The 20262-nt window shown below is 41.1% G+C and overlaps 2 protein-coding genes across 10 annotated transcripts in view; one reads left to right on the forward strand and one right to left on the reverse strand.

The window, feature by feature from the left end:
- The window catches only part of LOC138739602 (cohesin subunit SA-2), a 154601-nt gene extending 139722 nt beyond the window's left edge, over window positions 1-14879 (forward strand). For all 3 annotated transcript variants that reach the window (XM_069891960.1, XM_069891959.1, XM_069891961.1), the window contains 2 exons: window positions 362-486; window positions 2795-14879. In XM_069891960.1, coding sequence (XP_069748061.1) covers window positions 362-476 — 115 coding nt within the window. In that variant the 3' untranslated portion in view covers window positions 477-486; window positions 2795-14879. The remainder of the gene's footprint in view (window positions 1-361; window positions 487-2794) is intronic.
- A 235-nt stretch (window positions 14880-15114) lies between these two features.
- The window catches only part of ppp2r3b (protein phosphatase 2, regulatory subunit B'', beta), a 122287-nt gene continuing 117139 nt past the window's right edge, over window positions 15115-20262 (reverse strand). For 5 of the 7 annotated variants that reach the window (XM_069891967.1, XM_069891963.1, XM_069891965.1 and 2 more), the window contains one exon: window positions 15115-16319. In XM_069891967.1, the coding sequence (XP_069748068.1) occupies window positions 16268-16319 (52 nt within the window). In that variant the 3' untranslated portion in view covers window positions 15115-16267. Of the gene's footprint in view, window positions 16320-17432; window positions 17489-18763; window positions 18815-20262 lie in introns of those variants that run through there. The other 2 variants (XM_069891968.1, XM_069891969.1) reach the window with 2 other exon arrangements.

Below are 20262 nucleotides of genomic sequence, written 5' to 3' on the forward strand. Positions count from 1 at the left end.
GAGGAGTGGCGGAAGCAGATACAAAAGTAGCATTTAAGAGGCTTCCCGATAGATGCACGAAGGGGGTTGCAGGTCGGTCTATCAAGTGCAAGCGGAAGCGATTCAGTTTGATTTGGGCATTGCGTATGGCGAAGACGTGGCTCGAAGGGCCTGTACCTCAGATGTACTGTTTTAAGCTCTGTTTACAACACTGCATTTTCTTCCTGAGTTGCGGATAAAGAGATGGTAAGAGGCCAGAGGGAAGGATAAGGGTGAGGAAAAATTTATTTTCAGTCCCTGCCACATTGTACTGACTTCTTTTGAAAGTGATCCTAAACAAAGTTCGATTGGTTAATTGTGAATTCTACTTGTTTTTCTTTAGTGAGTATGGGACGGCAACAATGGGAGTGACAGATAGGACAATAACAGATTCTGCCAAGTTACCTGAGAATGACCTCGATGATTTGAATGAAATTTTGGACATTGATAATGATTGATGTGAATCAGGTGAGTTCTGGACTGAGTCAGTCTTGTATTATTTTTTCTTGAAATATTGGAAAACCAGATCAAGAAGATATTAACTAGTGGGTCGTGGCCCAGTGGTGGGCCTCAGCATGCTTCCATGTGGGTCTTTAAAAATGTTAAATACAAAATTTAAATTGTATAAAGATGTGTTTCTTACAGAACTGCCTTTGACTTGAAAATATTGCTCAGTACTAGTGGGCTGTGGAATGTTAGGCCGGAAGCTGGGTGGGCCTTAGACCGAAAAAAGTTGAGAACCACTGTTCTAAAGTAATATCTACTTGTATAATAAAATTAGTATCAACAAGATTGAAAGAGTGCAATAAAATTTACAAGGATGATGGTGGATCTTGAGGAGCAGAGTTATAGGGAAAGGTTGAGTAGATTAGGACTTTATTCCCTGGAGTGGTGGAGAATGAGGTGCATAGGTTTAATAGAGATGTGCAAAATTGAAGGACGTCGATACGGTATATGCAAACAGGATTTTTCTCCTGAGGTTGGGTGAGAAAAGACCTAGCAGACCTGGTTTAAGGGTGAAATGCTTAAGGGGAACTTCTTCACTTAGAGGATGAAGAGTGTGGAACAAACTGCCAGAAGAGGCTGGTTATTTGATTTCAGCATTTAAGAGAAGTACATGGATGGGAGGGGGATTGTCCAGGTGCAAGTCGATGGGACCAGGCTTCTTTGGTTCTAGTGTATATTGAGACAAGTCTTGAAATGAGGTGGTAATACAGTAAAACCATTGGTATCGGAACCTATAGGGATTGGTAGATGCCAAATATGTGAATTTTCTGGCTGCTTGAGACTGCGTGTTGCATGATGGTGAACGAATGGCAAGGTGCGCCAATTTTAAACTCTCATTTTTTTAAAATCTATTTTCCTCGACTTTTTTTGCCAGTTGCGTGAATTCCAGGAAACAGGGATTTTATTGCCCTTTGTATGAAATTTCAAACTGAGGACCTATCTACTCTCTTTTATGTTCTACAGAAAAGATGCAGTGGTTCTCGATTAAGAAAGCATAGTTGAGGGATAAAAATTGGGCAGGACAAACTAAATTCTACAGGTTATATCAGGAGCTTGCTCCCTGAAAATTAATTTGTAGTGCTTCGCCTATTTTAACTATGGCCACACTAGACTTAAGACAGCATGGCTTCAGAATTTCATAATCAGAATTTATTGTTGTGAAATTCGGGTTTTGCAACAGCATCGTAGTCCAAATATGCGTATTATAACCATCTTATATTATTATAAAAATAAGGAAGACAGTGTCTTTGCTTCATTGATTATTCAGGAATCTGATGGCAGCGGGAAGGAAGCTGTCCTTGTGCTCGTCTTTAGGCTCCTGTACCTTTTTCCTGATGGTAGCAGAGTGAAGAGGGCATGGCCTGGGTGGTGGGGGTCATTGAGGATAGAGACTGCTTTTTTAAGACAAAACCTCATGTAGAGTTTATTCTTGTCCTGAGAGTTGCTGCCTCCATACCAGGCTGTGATGCGACCAGCAGAATGTTCTCCACGGTCCACCTGTAGAAGTTTACGAGAGTCTTCGGTGACATACCAAATCTCCTCAGACACCTCACAAAGTATAGCCATTAGTGATCCTTCTTTGTGATTGCATCCACATAGAGGCTCCAGGACAGATCCTCAGAGATGTTGACACCCAGGAATTTGAAGTTCTTGACCCTCTCCACTACTGAGCCCTTGATGAGGACTGGGTCATGTTCCCCTGACTTCCTCCTGAAGTCCACAATCCTCTCTGTGCTTTAGCTGACGTCGAGCACAAGGTTGTTGTTGTGACACCATTCAACGAGCTGATCTATCTCCTTCCTCATTGCCATTTGTGATTCACCCGACCTCTGTGGTGTCACTGGCAATTGTGCCTGGCCACACAGTCATGGGTGTATAACAAGTAGAGCAGTGGGCTAAGCACACATCCTTGTGGTGCACCTGTGATGATAATCAGTGAGGAGGAGACGTTGTTTCCAATTCGTACTGACTGTGGTCTTCTGCTAAGAAAGTCAAGGATTCAGTTGCAGGGTGAGGTGCAGAGGCCTAGTGCTTCTTGAGCAGCACCGAGGGAATAATAGCATTGAAGGGTGAGCTGTGGTCGATGAAGAGCAGCCGTACGTACGAATTGGTGGTTTTGAGGTGATCTAGAGCTGAGTGGAGGGCCAAAGATATCAAAAACAATTTGTTTCTTCTTGAAAAAATACAAAGTGCTGATTGTTTTATGTAAAAAAAAATGATTTTACAAGCATTTTGATGTCAATAAAAAGTGTCTTATTATTATTTCCAGAGATGCCAGTATTGGGAACATTTGAAGGCACAATCTGCATCAACATTTGCATTTGTGAGTGGTTGAAGACGTTGAGCTCATTTTGAAGAATTTACATTATAAACCCGTTAAGAATCGGACACCAATGTAAAATAGTTGGTGAAAATGTCGCAGTACCTCAGAGCTAAACAGAAAGTAACCGTGCAGAAAGCCCCCAACAGAAGTACGTCTCACTTGGATAGGGTAGTTCTTTAAAGGATACACATTTCTGCAGCTTGCCTCACAAAATCTTATTTCCTCCTCTCAAACATTTTGTCAACGTTTCAGTGTTCATGTTGACATTCACCATCTGTATCCAATCACGAAGAATGGTTGCAGAGGGAAGGAAACATGAAAATGTCATTGCCAATGGGATCACATTCCATCACTTTTACCATTAACAGTGGAAAAAGGGGAAATAAGATGGAAAAAAAATACGTGTAATAATGTATCAAAGCTAACTGGGTATTCTACTATGAATTTCGAAAATCATGAACTGATCACCAACACCCATTGGTAGATGGGGGAGATATTGAACAAGTTCTTCTCTTCGGTATTCACTAGGGAAAAGGATATGGAATCGTGTAGGATAAGAGAAGCAAAAGGAGTAATTATAGCAAATGTAGGGATTAGGAAAGAGGGGGTGTTGGAACTTTTGAGGCATATAAAAGTGGATAAGTCTCCGAGTCCCGACGGAATTTTTCCCAGGACGTTAAGGGAAGAAATAGCAGCTTTTTCATAAGTCACTGGGGGGGCGGGGGGGGGAAGGGGAGGGGGTATGGTGCTGCAGGATTGACATGTCGCAAACGTAGTTCCTCCGTTTAAAAAGGACTCCAGATGTAGGCCTAGCAGTTATAGGCCAGTAAGTTTGATGTCAGTGGTCGGTAAAATGAATGGAAAATTTTCTCAGAGATAATATGTACAAGTATCTAGAGAGGAATGGGTTGATCAGGAACACTCAACATGGGTTTATGCAGGGAAGGTCATGTTTGAAAAATCTTATTGAATTTTTTGAGGAGGTGACTGGGAATGTTGATGAGGGTAGAGTAGTAGATGTATATAGGGATTTCAGTAAGGCCTTCGATAAGGTTCCACATGGAAGGTTGGTAAGGAGGGTTCGGGTGCTAGGTATTAATGTTGAGATAGTCAAATGGGTTCAACAGTGGCTAGAAGGTAGATGCCAGAGATTCAGGGTGGATAACTGTCTGTCAAGATGGAGGCTGGTGACGAGCGGTGTGCCTCAGGGATCGGTGTTGGGTCCCTTGTTGTTCGTCATTTACATTAATGATTTGGATGATGGAGTGGTAAATTGGGTTAGTAAATATGCATATGATACAAAAATAGGGGGAGTTGTGGATAATGAAGATGGTTTTCGAGGACTGCAGAATAATTTTGACTGCTTAGAAGAGTGGGGTGAAAGGTGGCTGATGGAGTTTAATGTAGATAAGTGTGACACGCTTCATTTTGGGAAGAATAATCAAAACAGGACATGTGCAGTGAAGGGGGGGGCATTGAGGAATGCAGAGCAACAGAGAGATCTTGGAATAATAGTTCATTGTTCTTTGATAGTGGATTGTCGTATGGATAGAGTGGTAAAGATGGCTTTTGGTATGCTGGCCTTTATAAATCAATGCATATAGTTGCTGGGAGGTGATGTTGAGATTTCAAAGCATTGGTGAGGCCAAATTTGGAATACTTTCTGCAGTTCTGGTCCCCAAATTATAGGAAGGATATCAATAAGGTAGAGAGGATATAGAGAAGATTTACTGAAATGTTGCCTGGATTGCAGAATCTAGAATATGGAGAAAGATTGAGTAGACTGGGACTTTATTCATTGGAGTGTAGAAGGTTGAGAGGGGATTTGATAGAGGTATTTAAAATTATGAAGGGAATAGACAGAGTAGATGTGAATAGGCTCTTCCCCTGAGGGTAGGGGAGATTGGGGAAAAACTTTAGAAATAACATGAGAGGGAGCTTCTTCACTTAGAGAGTGATGGCTGAATGGAATGACCTTCCGGAAGAGCTGGTTGTGGCAAAGTCAATTTTGTCATTTAAGGAAAAGTTGGATAGGTGCATGGATGTGAAGTGTTTGGAGGGTTACGGGCAGGGTGCAGATAAGTGGGACTAGAGGAGATCACTTAAATCAGTACGGACAAGAGGAGCCAAGGTGGCTTATTTCCGTACTGTAATTGTTATGTCGCTAAATGCCAGATAAGTGTATTTTCTGGTTGCTTGAATTGTGGGTTGCATTGTTGGCGAACTAACGGTGAGGCCCACCAATTTTAAACTTCCATATTTTACACTTATTTATTTTCCTTGATTGGTTGCTGGTTGCTTGAATTCCAGATAACATTGTCCCGTATGATACAGAAAAATCACTGTTATCAAACTACGCTAGTAAACATTTAAATTACATATCCTCATGTGTGAGAAGGGGAAATCGGAATCTGTCAATCATGAATTCTTAAACAAGTGTCAGAAAGAGTCTCCCCTGTTTGGCAATCAATCACTTACAGACTTGAAGACCCCGTCTCCAATTCAATCTAGTTTCTCTCAACAAGATATTAGTGGAGGCAAGAGAGGAAGAGGGTCAAACTAAACCAAGATGGTCAGGCACAGGGAGCAAAAATGGAACCCCAGGAAAACAAGAAGATATTAAAAGTGGGTGTAAGAACGTTTATTGAGGTTGCACCAAAGGATCAGTGACAAAGCTAATAAATTCTGAAAAGATGCTGAGTTCTGGTACAATCGTCTAATTTCATAGTCCTGGTCCATTTCAACTTCAATATAGCCTGGTTTGGGACATCATAGGTGGTTAGTGCAACCCCTCTACAGCACCAGCGACTGGGTCTGGACCAGGGTTCGAGGGCCGCGCTGTCTGGAAGGAGTTTGTACGTTCTCCCTGTGTCTGTGTGGGTTTTCTCCGAGGGGGCTCTAGTTTCCTCCCACTGGGGATGCAAGTTAATGGGTCTAAATTGGGTGGAACAGACTTGCGGGCCGAAATGGCCCTGTTACAGTCCTGAATGTCTAAACTTAAATTTAGAAATTGAATTTAATACAACCGTCAAAATACAACAATGAAAACCTTCTCGATTGTCATAAAAAATACAAATAAGTGTGTGAGTGACCTGCAGCGAAGTGATTTACAATTAATGGTAGGTCAGGTATTCATTTTAAATCTGAGATCGATAGATTTTTGGTAGCCCTAGTCGCAAAAGGATTTTGACGCAAAGGCAAGGTCAGAGGTTGTTGTGGTTTTTGTTGATTGAGGGAGCAGGCTGAAAGGACTAAATATTTATCTGCTGGGATGACCATTCCTGTGAAAGCCACCTGGCCAGGGAACTGTTGCTCTCAGATTCAGCAATAACTGAACAGCCAACCAATACAGCAAGTGTAGTAAATGCAGAAAACTCTCTCATTCTAATATAACCATTTACAGCTCAGAAACAGGCCAGTTTGGCCCTACTAGTCTGTGCCAAATATCTTCTCCCACCTAGTCCCACTGAAAACATCATCCATCTTGGCAGGGCAATGCTGCAGATTAGTCAAGCAACAGCCAATTTGGTCCAGAATCTTCCCTTTCACTATTTCCATCCCTGGACATAACTAGTCCCTGTGTTGGAGTGCGTGCGTGTGTGTTGGAGCACATGCGTGTGTTAGATTTAAGGCCCGTGAACAGTGGTGTGCCACAGGGATCAATGCTGGGTCATCTATTGCTCTTCATCAATATCAACAGCTTGAAAGACAAAAAGATGGTTGGTAAGCTTGTGGATGACACCAAAATACAGTGAAGAGGGATACCATATACCTATTTACGGAGCGGCAACAGGCCATGTCGGCCTTTCGAGTCCGCACCAGTTCGCTAGAACAACTCCACTAGCTCACTGCCAATAACTCTCCGACCCTCTCACCTCCATGTACATATCCAACCTTTTCTTAAATGACAGAAGGGACCCTGATGCAACTATCTCATTCGGAAGTTCATTCCATTCTGCCACCACTCGCTGAGTGAAAAAGCCACCTCTAATATTGCTCCGAAAGTGTTGCCCCCTTACCCTTAACTCATGGCCTCTTGTTCCAATCTCCCCTATCCTCAGGGGAAAGAGTCTGTTTATGTCGTCTATCTATTCCTTTCATAATTTTAAATACTTCTATCAAGTCCTCTCTCAGTCATCTACATTTCAATGAATAAAGTTCCAGTCTCCTTAATCTCTCCCTGTAATCCAGATGCTGTAAGCCAGGCAACATCCTTGTAAACTTTGTCTGCACCCTCTCCACCTTATCTATATCCTTTCTATAATTTGGAGACCAGAAGTGAGCACAGTACTCCAAACGCAGCCTCATCAATGCCTTAAACAGCTGCAGCATCACCTCCCAGTTCCTATACTCTATTCTATGATTTATGAAGGCCAGCATACCATATACCTTCTTAACCACCCTGTCTACATGGGAATCCACCTTCAGTGAACTCTGTACCATAATCCCCAGGTCCCTTTGCTCCTCTGCGAGCCTCAATGCCCTCCCCTTAACTGTTCATGTCCTATTCTGGTTATTTTTACCGAAATGCAACACCTCACACTTGTCTACATTGAATTCCATCTGCCATCTTTCAGCCCACTCTTCCAAACAAACCAAATCCTTCCATAATCCAAGAAAATGTACCTCACTATCCACCACTCCCCCTATTTTCGTATCATCCGCATAGTTGCTTACCCAGTTAACCACATCCTCCTCTAAATCATTAATATAAATGATAAACAACAAGGGACCCAGGTCCGATCCCTGAGGCACCCCGCTTGTCACAGGCTTCCAACCTGACATACAGTTGTCCACCATGACTCTCTGCCACCTCCGAACCCATGTCACAATCTCTCTACTAATTCCTAGTGACTGAACCTTTCTTATTAACCTTCCATGCAGAACCTTATCAAAAGCCTTACTAAAATCCAAATAGATCACATCCACCGCTCTACCTTCATCCACCTTTTCTGTCACTTCCTCAAAAACTCAACAAGGTTCGTCAAACATGACTTTCCTTTTACAAACCCATGCTGGGTGCCCCTAATCAATCCCTGCCTATCCAGATATGCGTATATATCTCGAAGAATTCCCTCCATAACCTTCCCCACTACCGAAGTCAAACTTACTGCGCGATAATCACTTGGCCTACACCTACTGCCTTTTCTGAACAACAGAACTACATTTGCAACCCTCCAATCATGTGCTACCACCCCCTCCTCCAGTGATCTTTGAAAAATCACTGTCAGTGCCCCCGCTAATTGTTCCCTGACCTCCCTTAAAATCCTGGGAAAAATCCCATCAGGACCAGGAGACTTATCCACCTTAATTGACCCTAGAAGCTCCAAAACTCTCGCTTTACTAATCCCTATCCTTTCCATAACTAAGCCCTTTGCCTCTCTCATCTCGAATAGCCTAATGTCCCTTTCCCTCATGAATACGGATGAGAAAAAATTGTTCAATATTTCTCCCATCTCATACGGTTCCTGACATAGTTCACCGGTCCCATCATCCAGTCGACCTATTCTGTCCTTAACCCTCTTTTACTGTTCACATATCTGTAAAAACCCGAAGGATTCACCTTCGCCTTATTAGCTATGGACTCCTCATACCTTCTTTTTGCCTTTCTAATTTCCCTCTTAAGGTTTTTCCTGCAATCTAAGTAATGACCATACATCTCCTCAATCCCTTGTTTTTTTTTATATTTGGTATAGGCCTCCCTCTTGTCCCGAACCAACTTCATAATTTCACCAGAAAACCACGACTCCCTCGAACATTTAGTCTTCCCCTTCAGCCTGACTGGAACATAAAGATCCTGTACTCTCAAAATCTCACCCCTAACTGCCCCCCAAATTTCCTCTACATCCTTTCCAGCAAAAAAGATCAGCCCACACAACTCTGCAAATCCCTTCTCATTTCTCCAAATCTGGCCTTCCCCCACTTGAAGACTTTCAACCTCGGACCCGACCTATCCCTTTCCATCATTAAACTAAAGCTAATGGACCCATGATCACTGGATCCGAAGTTCTCTCCAACGCTTACCTTTGTCACCTGCCCCATTGCATTCCCAAACAACACATCTAAAACCGCTCCTCCTCTAGTTGGTGTCTCAACATATTGCTGCAAAAAGCAATCCTGAACACAATGCATAAATACTAAGGCATCCTGCCCTTTTACTGACTGCGTTTCCCAATCTAGGTTTGGAAAATTGAAATCCCCAACTGACACCACCCTATTTCTACTGCACATCTCACCTATTTCCTTGCACATTTGCTCTTCTAGTTCCCTTTCCCCATTTGGAGGCCTATAATGTACCCCCATAATAGTAACCTCACCCTTTTTATTTTTCAGCTCTACCCACACTGCCTCCCTCGATGAGCCCTCCAGACTACCTTGCCTCAGCACTGCTGTAATATCCTCCCTGACAAGTAATGCTACACCTCCCCCTCTTAATCCACCAACTCTGTCACATCTAAAGCAGCGAAATCCTGGAACATTCAACTGCCAGTCACAACCTTCTTTCAACCATGTCTCGCTAATGGCCACAACATCATAATGCCACATGTCAATCCACATCTTTAGCTCATCCAGCTTCCTTACTACACTCCTCGCATTAAAATAAATACATCTCAGGGATCTCCTACATCCTACCTTCTGCATATCCTCCTCTTCCATTCTCACAATTTTCACATCTTTTTACTATTTCCTGCTTTTCCTCCCTCAAATTATTCAAACTTGTCTATTTCCTCAGCCTACTAACCCTCACCCTGCTGTTCTGCCTAACTTGAAACCCTGTCCCCAAGGGTTTAAACCCCCCTGCCCCCGACAGCCCTAGCAAATGCCCCCGCCAGGAGACTGGTCCCTCTGGGATTAAGATGTAACCCATCATTACGGTATAGGTCCCATCTTCCCCAAAAAAGGTCCCAGTGGTCCAAGAACTTGAAACCCTGTCTCTTACTTCACCCCTTTAGCCACACGTTTAACCTCCACCTAATTCTATTTCTGCCCTCACTGTCATGTGGCACAGGAAGCAATTCAGAGATTACCCCCTTAGTGGTCCTCCTTTTAAGCTCCCAACCCAACTCCCTATACTCATTCTGCAGGACCACTTCCTTCTTCCTTCCAACATCATTGGTACCAACATGTACCATAACCTCAGGCTCCTCACTCTCCCCTTTTAGGATGTTCTGAACATGCATAGTCACATTTTGGACCCTGGCACCAGGGAGGCAAACCACCATCCGGTTTTCCTTATCGCGTGCACAAAAACCTCTGACCTCCTAATCATTGAATCCCCTATAACTATGGCCCTTTTCCTTTTATCCCTACCTTTCTGGGTCACAGAGGTTGACAACACATCTCTGCCCACCATAGTCTGAATATCCCCCTCCTCAGTACTCAAGGTGGAGTACCGATTTCTGAAGATTACAGACTCAGGTGCTTGCACATGAACCTGACCCCTCCCTTTCCTCCTCCTATCGGTAACCCACTGCCCCTCCTCCTGTGGCCCCTGTGTGACCACCTGCCTGTAGCTCTTGTCTACAATAGTCTCATTCTCCCTAAACAGAGTGGGGTCATCGAGCTGCAGCTCAAGTTCCTTGACCCGGTCCTTCAGGCCACACTCCTTGTCTGTGATGGCCTCAACAGTGACTTGAACCAAGGGGTCAATGGTTAAAGATCAAAATAAATCTGCTCCTATCCAACTGTTGATTCTTGCCAGTGTACCTTTGGTAGAAATAATGCAAGAATATAATTTAAGATCCTTACCGCTTCTTCTGGTTTAGGCGGCTATAACTATGGTAGACTTTGAAGAACAAAAGGATTGTTTCTCCCCTTTTAACTCACTGGAATCAACCCTGCTAGAATCGGTTAACATGCATGCTGGTCGATGTTAGCAGCCGGCTTTAAACAAGAAACTTCGGTGACTGAATGTTTAGTCAGAACATGGCAAGGACATTTTCAACATCAAATTAATGCATTTTACATAAGGCACTTTGGAAAGGTTTCTACAATAGAAGACAGAACAACAGACAAATGCAAGGTTTATCACCCAAAAGATGAGGTAACCGTTTGATTACAACACGCCATCTACTTTTTGGGGTTGGTGTCACACAGGCATAGTGAAATTATCAAGGCTTCAGCCAGGTTGCAAGAGGAACACTTTTGTTTCAAATCCACTGGAGGAGAGAACTGTATTTTTGTTTTCAATTAGAAGTCATGGCTATATACCGGTCGAATACTTCTCCAAGGCGTAATGTGTGACATGGGCCCGAGGCTATTGTGCCCCATAAATTAGAGTGAAATAGCCATACCACCGCCTCAAGCAGTTGCATTAAATATCTCCCCTGCCTCCTCATTAAGAGCACAATTTCAGGCCTCCGTGATGGAAACTGGAGGGAGTGGGCAGAATTTGACACATTATTTGCATACAATATTAATGTATGGAGATGCACAGGACTAAGAAACCGTGCTGAAATAACTTTACATTTATACTTGGACTTAAGTAAGATATTAAAAATACAATCAAAAAAATAAACTGTGCAGTCAGAGCAAAAATGAAGTGCTTCGGAACTGGGTTTCAAAATGGAGGAACTACAAGACAAATTGATTCATCTTGCATTTAAAATGAGGGAGAGGGAACTAAAGAAAAACCACTTAGATTTCACTTTTTAAGAATAAGAATGCCCAAACTTTGGTCGAAATCGTGTCAATAAATTCAAGGCAGCTCAAAGTAGTTAAAGAAAATGATTGAACACAGAAGGACCTGCAATTTCAAGAGCCAAGCTCTCTCTTCTTCCTGCCCACCCCCCACCTAAAGCATTTGTCTAATGGGTCCAACACCCAGGCTCATAATAATCTTGTAACAACTCAGGTGTTCAAATATTATTGATTTGCAAGAAACATCATCCCCGTCCTCAAAAGAAAACAGATTAAAACAGCGATTTGTTGATTTGTCTCTGGAGGGGACATTTTGAATCAAATTTGAATCAAGTAAGTGCATTAAAACAAGATACTCTGAAATATTTGGTTGAAACAAGTATTAATGGCTCAGAAAATTTTACCCAAATTTTGAAATTTGATGTGGAGTCCTTCCACTTCCTGGAAGTTCAAGGGCTAGACAGTCAACTCAGTATCTATTTTGATAACAGTCAAAAAAAAAATCAATACTTTCTTATATTTCTAAACAAATAATTGGAATAATTATTTTCATAATGAATTGATTTCTGCTTTAAAACTGAACCATGTGGATCCACTATGGATATTTTTCAGAAGCAAATTCCACACAAAAGTCTTTTCACCTGGCAGAGACCAAGCTCGTGGTCATTGGGAAATTTATCTCAGTGCATCTTGTGCCTCCTCAAGCTCAGTTTAATATTTAAACTTTAATTTAATTTAGACCCCTTCAGCCTAGGAGGCCTGTGCCACCCAATTACACCCAATTGACCTAAACCCCTTGTTTGAACGGTGGGAGGAGTCCGGAGAGCTCAAAGGAAACCCCCAGACATGGGGAGAAGGTAAAAACTCCTTAAAACAGCACCAAATTCGAACCGCTGATGCTGTAGCAGTGCTCTACTAACTGCTACGCTAACCTGAAGTGCACACATTTCCTCCCCTACTTGCACAAATTAGTTTTTGTTATGCAGATTTGCAGAGAAACAAAACCTACAATATGGTCTTTATGTCCATTTAGTGGTTGAATCGTGATTGAATGGTGGGGTAGACTCGATGGGCCTCATAGCCTATTTCTGTTCCTACGTCTTATGGATCCTCTTGCAGACATTGAGAGACCAGACAGGGCAGCTTCAGAACTCTCTGCAAGCTCCTTAAAACACTTTCAAGTGTTCAGCTTAAACCAACAGGGAGAGCTTTTATTTTAACATCCAACTGCTGACATTATTCATTCCACTGGTGCCTTGGTAGTGACACCACTGAATTAACATCTTCACTCACTAAGCAAGGTAGGGTCTGAAGGAATTCCAACAGCTGTCAACACCAGTATCTATTTCTGCTCGATGAGATGTTAAATGTGGACACATTTCAACAATGGCCATGTGGTCAGAAATAATTTATCGCAAAAAATAAATCGAAATGAGAATGCGGTGAAAATACCTTTCCAGTATACTATCTACACGTGTTTTGATGTCCCAGCACAATGTGGGAACAACCTGCAAACCTCAGCATTTCTGTTGGTCTGCATCTCACCTTAGTACCTAGGGATCATAACATTTCTTCTGGGCCAGTTTTGTTTTTACAAGAATTCTCATTCCTGTGGCTGTGGGTGTGCAGCTCTGGTGCTCTCCGATCATATTGGACATCACCCCTCTGCCACCATGACTTCGATGCCATTCCAGAATTGTAAAACACACTCACCCTCTCCAAAGCAATCATGTGCTGTCTAGCTGACTGTGTGACTTAGCAGATGCCCTACAGTAATTGGTGCACAACTTTATAGTTCCAACAGCACAGAAGCAGCAGGAGGGCACCAATTTTTCTCCAACCTAATGAACAGTGTTCTGTGATTGGATCAAGTTGTATACAGCTGATACCTTTTCTTAAAAGTTTGACCAACGTAATATTCAAAGGCTAAGTTGCTTTAGGAACATCAGCGGTTCGAATTTGGTGCTGTTTTCAGGAATAACAGACCTTTTCTGTCCAAATTAAGGGTTTGTTAAACTTCTGGAGAATAATCAGTTTTCAAGTAACAATGCCTCATAAGATTTCTCACAGAAGGAATTCAAGAGACTCCAATGAAGTGTTAACATACAGATTCCTTACCGACAGCAGCAGATTCAAGCTGGCGCTATAACAGCGTTGTGCTAACACAGTACCACCCAACCATTGCCTGACATAAATTCTATCTGTCCAAGATTCAGAGGGTCACACCAGTCTTGCTGGTCCATCACCCCTTGTCATTTTTGACCGATATTAACTCCCCAAATTCAGGAATGTTCATTTTAATGCCCTTGTCTGTCTTAACACAGTTCAGTTTGTGAATTCTTTGCTGTTAGACTCTCATGTACCCATTTTTCAGAATCTGGTCAAATGTACCAATAAGTTAAAAACGCTAGTCCGAATAATATCTGTAACTCAAATCATCAGTAGTTCTTGGAGAGGGAGCAGAGGAGATTTACCACGATGTTGCCTGGATTAGAAAACAAGTCTTATGAGGCAAGGTTAGTTGATCTGGGACTTTTCTGTTTGGAGCGTTGAAGGATGAGAGGAGACTTGATAGAGGTCTATGAGATAATGAGGCGTAGATAGGATGGATGGCCAGCACCTCTTTCCCAGGGCAGGAATAGCAAACACCAGAGGACACAGGTACAAAGCAAAGGGAGGGATGTTTAGGGAAGACCTTAGGGTTAAGTTTTAAAAAAATATAACAGAGTTGTGGGTGTCTGGAATGCCTCGTCAGGGTTGGTGGTGGAGGTGGAAACATTTAAGAGACTCTTAGGCACATGGATGAAAGAAAAATAGAGGGTTACAGGGTAGGTTGGGTTTAGTAAATTTTTTTAAGGAATATATGGGTCGGCACAACATTGACGGCCGAAGGGCCTGTACTGTGCTGTAGTGTTCTATGTTCTTTTAAAAATGCTCAAGCCTCCCATTTCAAATTTAGCTGAATTTTTTAAAGTACATTTCATTGCTTTGTATTAGCTGCAGGTCAACCATGCATATTCAGTTACCTTGTAATGAGGTCAAATGTCACTCCTAACAAAACAGTTAACAAAAATGTTAGAAATTGCAATTTGGTACTTCAGAACAACATTCAGCTCCATAAAATGAGCAAACATATCAAAAAGCACCCAAAAGCATACATGAATTTATTCCTAATGTGAAGAAATTGTTTGTTATTTATCTTTTTCTTTGCTACTGTTTGACCACCTGAGTTTCTCCAGCATTTTGTTTTTTTAAAATCTCAATCATTTGTTAGTTAACCAGTGCAAATAGAAATCTAAGGTACTGAGAATAAAACTGCAGAGGATCTCTCAGGCAATGTTGGAATATTTAAAGGATCCATTTATTAAATAAATAAATGAAATGCTCGAAACCAGTGACTGACTATTTCGAGGGTTATTTTCTTGGCTGAAAACTTTTGTACACTAGCTCTTCAGTGTTCTAATGTTTAATTTTGAAGAACTTCTAGATCTTCTGATTGGAAATGTTTTAGTTCACATTAGTGTGGTTCTTACAGACAAGTTTTGACTAAAAATAAATAGTTACACAGGAAATTAAAAACTGTTGCATCATTTTTTGAATTTCCTGGATGAAAAAAAAATCAGCCATTTATAATATAGAAACATTTATTTTGAGAAATGCACAAAATCATGATCTCACAGAAAAGTATGAATTCACACACAAATATACACCGCAAGATTCTGAAAAACAAATTATACACAAAGATTAAATATTTACATCATATTCTAATAAGTTATGCTTGCTACTGGAAAAATTTCATGTAAAAAAAAATCTTACCCTTTAAACATAAGGCACATCGTTTAGGTCAGTACAGAGTGATCACTGGGCAACTGAATGGAAAATGTTCGTACATTGAGGATTTATTTTTGTTCTTTTGGAATGTAGTGACAGTTGATCCAAACAGAAATCGAATGTTTTAAATCCTAGACAGGACTAATCATTATACTGCAGTTTTTGTTTTGTTTTTAAATGGTCTGGAGTACCGAAATGGTCTGGAGTACCGAAATGGTCTGGAGTACCGAAATGGTCTGGAGTACCGAAACTTCAGTCACCAAAACCATCACTGCGGTATCCAAGTTCATAAAACAGGCAAAATCTTTAACTTTCAAACAGCAGTTCACTGCATCAACAAACAATACTGACATGAAGTACTTTTTTTTCATAGCTACATTGTTTAAGTGTTGGAAACGAAGAATTATTTAAACCAAGATTACCTGTTTTATCCAAGTATCATGACTCCAATGCATTGCTGTGTAACATTGTCTTGGACATTTTAAAAAATGCTTAGCTTTTGAACCCAATAACTTCTCCAGCTAAGTGCTGAAAGGGACTTGCCCAAATATCATTCTGTTGCAGTATAGTTAAGAACTATGTAGCTCACTACGCAGTGAAAAGACTCTGCACTTCCAGGGAAAAGGAAGAAGAAGTTCACCCCACTTATGTTTGTCGAACATATATGCCATTGTAAATTTCCATTTTTGACAACTTGCAACTCTGAAAGATTAGGAATTCTGAGTCCAACTTGAAATCTGAAAATGAAGTTTAAACAAACCATTTACCAATTGTAGGCAACCTGGGGAAGGGGCAGGGAACATCTCAATTCCAATTTTCCAATTGTTGCTGGTATTTCAAAGTTCTCCAAAGCAGTCCTGCTGCAATGATCCCCACATCTGGCAACTCTGGCAAATAATGTTCACCCATACAAAAGGACTCCACACATCACTTGGCACTTCAGAATCTTCAATTATTCATTGGAAGCTGATTTTTGGAAACACTCATTTCATCTTGAATACTTTTGAAATTAAAACAAAACTAGTTAAAATCTGTTTATCATACACTATAGAGCACAGCCATTAAGAAAATACAAATACCAAGATTGCAGTAGGTGGTTGGAGTGCACAGAATGCTCTCTCATTTCATGAATATGCATGATACTTTGAAGCAGATTTCTACAAGCTACACAACAATTAATCTTAAGCATGCAGCCTTTGGAGAATAGAGAATAAGAGATTAGAAAAATAGGCAAATAATTAAAACAGTTTAATATGGAAACTAATAAATGGACCAAGAGATAGTCACTTAAAAAGCACAGTCAATAATAAGCATTTTATTGGGTTCCATCTCTTGTACTCCTCCCTCTTTTCAAACAGGTGAAAATTTGAAAGGACTTAAGAAACAGGGGACAACATAGGCAAGTTTATTTAGTCATAGTGAAGCACACTAAACTAATATAGAATTTTAAAACTTTTTACATACTGCACATAACCACACAGATCTGAAATAGAAAAACAAAGACTGGGAAATAGCATTTATCACAGAATTCTCCATATTTTAGGGTGAAGATCAGCCATTAAAAAAAAACTGGAGGCCTATTTATCATGTAGATTGTAGATGGGAAAATAGATTAACATTCTGTAAGAGCATGAACTTTTTTTGTAGGCCAAAAGAAAAAAAAGACTTGAATATAGAGAATCCTTAGTTGTAAATGAGATCCTAAATGACAATGACCATTTCTGTTTAACCTCGCCAATAGTCAGAAAGCTGTCAATTTCTACAGTTAGTCATGCCCGCTGTGGTAGAATCCAGTGCACTGAATTTTCCATTAAAGAAAGCATATCTGCCAGCACCATGGTGCATCTTGTAAGAATTGTTCCAACAACCCAGATACAACCCTTACCAGCTGTGCTGTGGGGAATGTGCATGTTTTCCCTGTGATAATGTGGGTTTCTGCCTTGCGTTCTGGTTTCTTCCACAGTAAGCTGGTGGGTTTATTGCCACTGCAAGTTTCCTCTAGTTTGTAGGTATGTGGTAAAATCTAGTGCCATTTTGGTGCTGCATCATTCAAACCTAAAGTACGCCTCATTAACATGTTAGTAATTGCTCACAGTTGTAAGAACTTTCATACCTTCAAATTTCAATTTTTAAAAACACCTTCTTCAGTAGTCAGATAGCTCAGAGTCTCTGTAGTCAACAAGGAATAAAGTAGTATTAAAATAACACACATTTTCTTGACAATACTATAATTATTCAACATGGGTGCTTAGATTCTACTGACTGCCCGAGATTTGCATGGAATGTTGAAATGCCATTACACACGTGATGGTTCAGTACCCAGCTGCAAAGCAACCAATATAATGAGCCGATTAAAATCAGTCTCTGCAAATCTCAGCATTGGTATTAGTCTGTGCTCAATTCCTTATCTCAGTGGCATGCTTCTCCCCTCAAAAAAATAAATTATTTTAAAAAGACTGACTCAAGGTAGACTTGTAGGGCTTGCTTAAAGGTTCCACTGTATTATTGTATTCCACCCAAAAATATCTTTGCTATTCACAATTTTCTTCTTCCTTTTCCGGACTGTAAGCCCAATGTTGTTGACGTTGAACAACACAATCAACTTACCCGACAATCAAGTCTCCACTGACTCAAACTTGAACTGAGGATAAACAACTGAATTGACTTACAATAATCAATATTAGCATCCAGATGTTCCTTAAAAACAAGTCTCAAGAAATATTTGATACGCTCAAAAATAAAAACACCTCCAAGCTTTAACAATTTATACAATGACAAAAAAACCCAGCCCATTCATGTCATCACAATCTCGTTGATGTGCTGTGCCTATTGTAGATCCATGAAAGTGGAGAGAAAACTACAATTCTCATATGCAACTCAATCTAAATGACATCCAAAGATGGTGTGTATAACTCAGCAACCAGTTACATTTTGCTTTGTTGTAGCTGCCAATTTTTCTTTCAAGTTATCAATCACAAATTAAGTTGTTTAGTCAATGTTCTGTTGGCTACACCTGCTTGAGGTCACTATCTATTTTTCGTTAAAGAGCAAGTAGGAACAAGTTGTTCCCTCTTGCAGCTTAATGGTAAAACTTTTAAGGCCAAACATGGGGCAAAAGATCATCGTTAACACGGATAAACAAACAATCTCCATATACCAAATGATTTACCCTTGATTTTTGAATCTTTGCCAACTGGTGCTTTTTGTGTACACTGAAAAGATCATCAATTCTCTCCCTCTGGGAGAAAGTCAACGAGAGGTGAAACGTCAGAATTTTCGTTAGTACCGTGTTAGGAATGGGTTATAAAACATACCATTAAAGGACAGGTTCTACTGCTCTGCATGGGAGATAGGAATGCTGTTTTAGGTAATGATGACAGGATCATGCAATGAAAATAATTCGAGTTAGAGCCCACACAGTTAGATTCTCATTAACCAGCTAACCTTCAAGGTCCCATCAACTTGATTTGAAAGACTACTGTTCATATGACGAATCTGAAACATGTAACAATCTGTGTTTAAGATCACAGGAATCTCCATTTCACTGAAGGTGAAAGAAAAAAAAATGCTTACTTCACTCGGTATTTCTGCTTTGATAGCTGGTAGGGTGATTTTAGTCCAAAGCCACAACAAAACTTCATTCACGTTTTCTTCCTACTCTATCATGATTCATCAAGGTGAATTATCTCACATTTATTTCACTAAACTGCATCCACCATACAATTATCCACTGGCCAACTTGTCTCAATCATGTTTGAATTAAAATTCCACACCCCATTCCCACACCAACATGTCTCTCCATGGCCTCACACTGCCAAACCGAGGCTACCTGAACATTGGAGGAGTAACACCTAATATTCTGTCTGGGCACCCTCCAATCAGATACGATTAATATGGACTTATCCAGTTTCCATTAGGCCCCCCCCCCGTCTCTTTCCCTTCTCCTTTCCTCTAGCTCCCCTCTCCTATCACTCTCAGCTTTGTTCTCTTCTGCCCTCCCACCATATTCACTTATAACCTCTTACCTGTTGCAATATTCTCCTCCTTCTCTCCTCCCACCTTTTCATTCATACACCTGCCTGCTTTTAGCTCATACCTTGAAGAAGGACTCAGGCCTGAAACATTGGTTTCTTTTTACTTCTAATAGATGCTCCATGATCTGCATATCTTGCATCCTTCCTTAACCCACCATACAGATCCACAACACCCCCCCCCCCCCCCCCCAACACACACACATTGCAACTTTGGCATCTGCAAAGCTGAAGATGTTACATTTAGTTCCCTCTTCCTTCATTGATTTATATTATATTGTGAATAGCTGAGACAGTGCCCTGCAGCACCCTGTCTGCTAACAATTCCTCTATTTCTTCTGACAACCAATTCTAAATCCACGTCTATGTATTACACCCATTATTACAACCCATGCAAGGCATCAGGCCCTGATGGAGTACCTGGCAGGGTACTGAAAATCTGCACCAACAAACTTTTTAACCTCTCATTGTGGCAGTCAGAGGTTCCCACCAGCTTCAAAAGGGCATCAATTATCCCAGTACCCAAGAAAATTAGCGTGGGCTGCCTCATCAACTACCTCCCGGTAGCACTGACTTCCACTGTGATGAATTGCTTCGAGAGGTTGGTCATGGCCAGAATTAACATGGACCGAAGTAAAGATCTGGACCAACTGAAACTGCCCATTGTCACAAATGCTCCACGGCAGATGCAATATCGCTGGGTCTCCACACAGTTCTGGATCACCTCGAAAATAGCAATTCATACATAAGGCTGCTCTTCATAGACGACAGCTTAGCCTTCAGTACCATTATTCCCTCAGTACTGGTCAAGAAGCTACAAACTCTAGGCCTCTGAATTGAAAACAACGTCTCCTCCTCCTCACTGATCTTCGGCACAGGCTCACCCCAGGGTTGGATGCTAAGCCCACTGCT

This window comes from Narcine bancroftii, chromosome 7, assembly GCF_036971445.1.
Source record: "Narcine bancroftii isolate sNarBan1 chromosome 7, sNarBan1.hap1, whole genome shotgun sequence".
NCBI lineage: Eukaryota > Metazoa > Chordata > Chondrichthyes > Torpediniformes > Narcinidae > Narcine > Narcine bancroftii.